Here is a 3,729-nt window from a genome sequence, read left to right on the forward strand (position 1 = left end):
GGGTGGGAGGTCCAGTGACGTTCAGTGGAGCCGGAGGGTGGCTGGCAGGAAGGCTGAGGAGCAGGCGACAGTGAGCCCAGGCGCTGTGTGGGAAGGGCTTGAGCTGCCTCTGCTCAACTTTGGCAAGAAAGTGGGAGGGAGGTGACAGCTTTGAGTCTTTTCTGACAGTGGGGTACTGAGTCTTGGGGTCGACCTGCAGGCCAGATGACAGAACGCCTGCTAAAGACTGCACTTTGAGGTGGGACTGATAGGTAGGAGGAGATGGGACAGAGTACCAAGGCAGAGGCACAGCAAGTGCAAAGGGCCTGGGGTGGGAGCATGTGTGGGGAGACATAGCCAGGATGCTGGCTGTTTGGAGCAGAGTGAGGAGTGGGGGGAGAGTGAGTGAGGTCCCTCAGGAAAGGCAGCCAGGTCAGGGGGGTGGGACCAGCAAGCTGGTGTCTGCCTTTGCCGTTTGAAGTGAACAGGCACCGGCGAGTCAGGGCAGCTCTAGGGTTTTCTCTGAGCCACCTAAGAAAAGCCTGCAGCTGCCCTTCTTGGAGCAGGGGGCCGCCCAGCTGGGAAAGAGCTGCTTTTGGGGCATCCAGTATTGGGCCCCCTAATGCTGAGATTACGCACTGGGCACCTGGGAGACCATGTGGAGAAGACGCAGGGTCCACCCTGGCTTGGTCTGCAGGTCAGCAGAGAGGTCTGTCCCAGCTGGGGCAGCAGCGGGACTGCGCTGGAATCCCTGGAGGCACTGCGGGGTCTGGAGTCTCGGGGAACTGCCCGTGGATGGTGATGTCCCTGAGAGTCAGGACTGGCTTGTGGAGGAGAAAGTAACAGTGAACCGAGAACTGAGCACTTCAGGTTGTAGAGCAGAGCCCCGATTTCTCCACACCTGCCCACCCTCCCCCCACCGCGGTGTGCCAGGCAGGCACTCACCTCCGAGCCACACCCCAGCCCAGCCCTCTGACTACCAGGCAGGACCAGCTGCCCCAGTCCTTGGAGGCCCATGGAGCCGAGACCTGTCACCAGCCACAAGGAGAATGTGCCCCCGGGGCCTGCGGCTCCCTGGAGGCCAGGCAAGGGGCCCTGTGGGCCTGGGTGGGTGGGTTGGCAGTGCACCCTCCTCTTGTAATGGCCCTGCCTGAGATCTCCCAAATTCTAGAGACTGGCTTCCCAGGTTTGGCTGGGCCCAAGGGAGGGGTCTCTGGCCCTTGGTCTCTGGTCCTGGTGAGAGGTCAGGAAGAGGCAGGACAAAGCCGGGAGTAGTGGTTCATACCTGTAATCCTAGCACTCGGGAGGCTGAGGCAGGAGCATCATTGGGAGTTCGAAACCAGCCTGGGCTACAAAGTGAGCTCAAGGCCAGCCTGACCTGCACTGTGAGACCCCGTCTCAAAAACACACACACACAAAAAGGAAGAGGCAGGACAAATTCAAATTCACATCCAGTTTCTTTGTATTCTAGCTGCGTGACCATGAGGAAGTTCCTCAGCCCCTCAGCTTTATTTTGTATCCACAAAGGCAGTCGTTTTTATGACCCAGGCCGTGTGCTGAGAGCACCCCCGCACCCTACGCCAGCTCATCAGTTCCTTGAGCTCTTTGTGCTGGGAAGAACTCCGGGGAGGAGATCAGAGAAGGGCTCCAAGTCCCTCCTCCAAGTCCTGCAGAGCAGCCCATTTTTCCTTGTTTGCTGCAATTAGGTCTTGCCCAGCTGCTGCCTGCCATGGCCTCTGCCTAAACCGGAAATCAAGGAGTGACCCGTGATTCTTTGCCTTCCTTTGTTCCTCCTCCTCTTCTGCTTCTTTCTCCTTTTATTTATTTACTTTTTTGCAGTACTAGGGATTGAACCCAGGGCTTTTGCACTGAACCACATCCCCAGCCCTTTTTAAAAATTTTAAAATTCTTTTGGGGATATGGCTCAGAGGCAAAGCACCTGCCTGGCAAGCACAAGGTCTTAAGTTAAATTCCCAGCACCAAAAAAAAAAAAAAATTTTTTTTTTAAAATTCTGAGACAGGACCTCACTAAAACGCTAAATTTCCCAGACTTGTGATCGATCCTCCTGCCTCAGCCTCCCCAGAGTGTTAGGATTATAGGTGCCCCTTCTACATCCCCTGGCCCCATCTCCCAGCTCAGCAAAGTCTTCCCATATGCAGCCTTGACCCCAGCCACCCCTGATAGCTTCCCTGGTGGCTCCTGTGGCTTCTACCTCCAATGTCCATGCTCCAAGGAGTCCAGCTTTGTGTCCTATTCAGGTCCAAGACCCCTATTGTTGAAGTCCTGGCTCCTTCTGGCCTGGGACCCTGTCCCTCCCTGGCTCTGAGACCTGGACACCCCCATCCACCTGATCACTGACCATCTAGTCCTCTCCAGACCACAACCGTCTCTCCTCTCCACAGGGCAGCAAAGATGCCTGAGGACCCTGGGTGTCAGCCTGAGAAGTGGCCACGGTTCATGGGTGCCCGAGTACCAGGCTGCAAGGGGAGGCCCTGGCAACACCTGCTCCTCAGGAATAGTGCTGGGCCAGAAACCCCGCCCTGTCCAGTCCAACCTCGCCAGCCCTCGTCCCTGCCAGAGCCCAGCCCTGAGGGACAGGACAGGCTGGCTGGTGAATTCCAGCTCCCTGCAGCAGAGCAATGTGCAGCCCTGCACCCGGAGGCCACCTGGAAAGGAGCCTGCAGCCCAGCAGAGTAACCTGGGTCTCACCAGAGCCACCAACCCCCTTCCCCCAGGCAGCTTCAGAGCACTGGCTCCCCTGTCCCCCTGCCTGTGGCAGACACCCCCAGCTACAGACCCCAGGTCCACAGCCAGCTTTGCCCTGCCCCATGGGCACACATGGCCAGGCCCCCGATTGCTAGGTCGTCTGGGGAGCCAGACCTCTAGGCTCACAGGGGAGCCCCTCACTCTGGAGGACATGACTGTCCCTGCCCAGAGGGAGGCTCAGCACCCATCTCGTGCTGCCATGCATCAGCTGCTGGCCTCTGTGCGGCGCCTGGAGTGGCAGGCGGCCCATCTTGGGGGCCGGGCCTCCTGGAAGCCCCTGGGCCTAGCACAGCAGGGCCTCTGCCTGGGCAACAGTCCGGCCTTTCCTGCTCGCTCCTGGAACAGCAGGCCTGTTCTTGCCTCCTGCGATGAGAGGAGGAGACAACCCCATGGCCACAGGGAAATCACAGATCTCTGGGTGACTCAGGGGACCCACGCTGGTCACTCAGACTCTCAGGCACCCAATGAGCCAGGGTCGCCTGAGATCTCAATGGAGATGCGGGCAGAGCATTTCCATGACTCCGAGCGGGCCGTCCTACCTGCCCAGCCCCTCAGACCAGAAGATGAGGCGCCCCCAGGGCCCACCTATGGCTGGGGGGACAGGGGAGAGCCTGCTGTCTCTCAAGGATGGGGCAGCGGGGCAGCCTGGCCTGGCTCTGCAGCCTTCTCCAGTGTAGCCACAGCCAAGAGAGCCCTGCCCGGGCCGGAAGAAGCATGTACCCTGAAGGAGCCAGGAGAGAGGACAGCTTCCAGTCCCCCAGGAGTAGCCCTGGCAAGGAGGGGCATCTGCCAGGTGGAGCCCAGGGAGGCTGGGTGAGATGGGCTCTTGGCAGGGGGTTCCCTTCCCTCTTGGCCTGAGGGCTGTGTCTGCTCCTTTTGTTTGCCCAGAACAAGACCCAAGACAGTGTGGCCCCAGAAGAGTCCCCTGCGGCCAGGTGAAGGCATGGTCAGGTGCAGGGCTGGGGTGTGAGTGGTCCCTGGAA

The 3,729-nt window shown here is 59.4% G+C and overlaps 1 protein-coding gene across 1 annotated transcript; it reads left to right on the forward strand.

Annotated features, from left to right (window-relative positions):
• Positions 1-1,028: 1,028 nt before the first annotated feature.
• On the forward strand, positions 1,029-3,669 carry LOC134472857 (uncharacterized). Its single transcript, XM_063235223.1, has 2 exons — positions 1,029-1,086; positions 2,308-3,669. Exons 1-2 carry the CDS (start codon positions 1,029-1,031, stop codon positions 3,561-3,563), a joined length of 1,314 nt encoding a protein of 437 aa, XP_063091293.1. The 3' UTR covers positions 3,564-3,669.
• Positions 3,670-3,729: the final 60 nt, after the last annotated feature.

Source organism: Cavia porcellus, unplaced genomic scaffold (assembly GCF_034190915.1).
Source record: "Cavia porcellus strain 051 isolate PalLab524CR breed Dunkin Hartley unplaced genomic scaffold, mCavPor4.1 scaffold_25, whole genome shotgun sequence".
In the NCBI taxonomy this organism is placed as follows: Eukaryota; Metazoa; Chordata; class Mammalia; order Rodentia; family Caviidae; genus Cavia; species Cavia porcellus.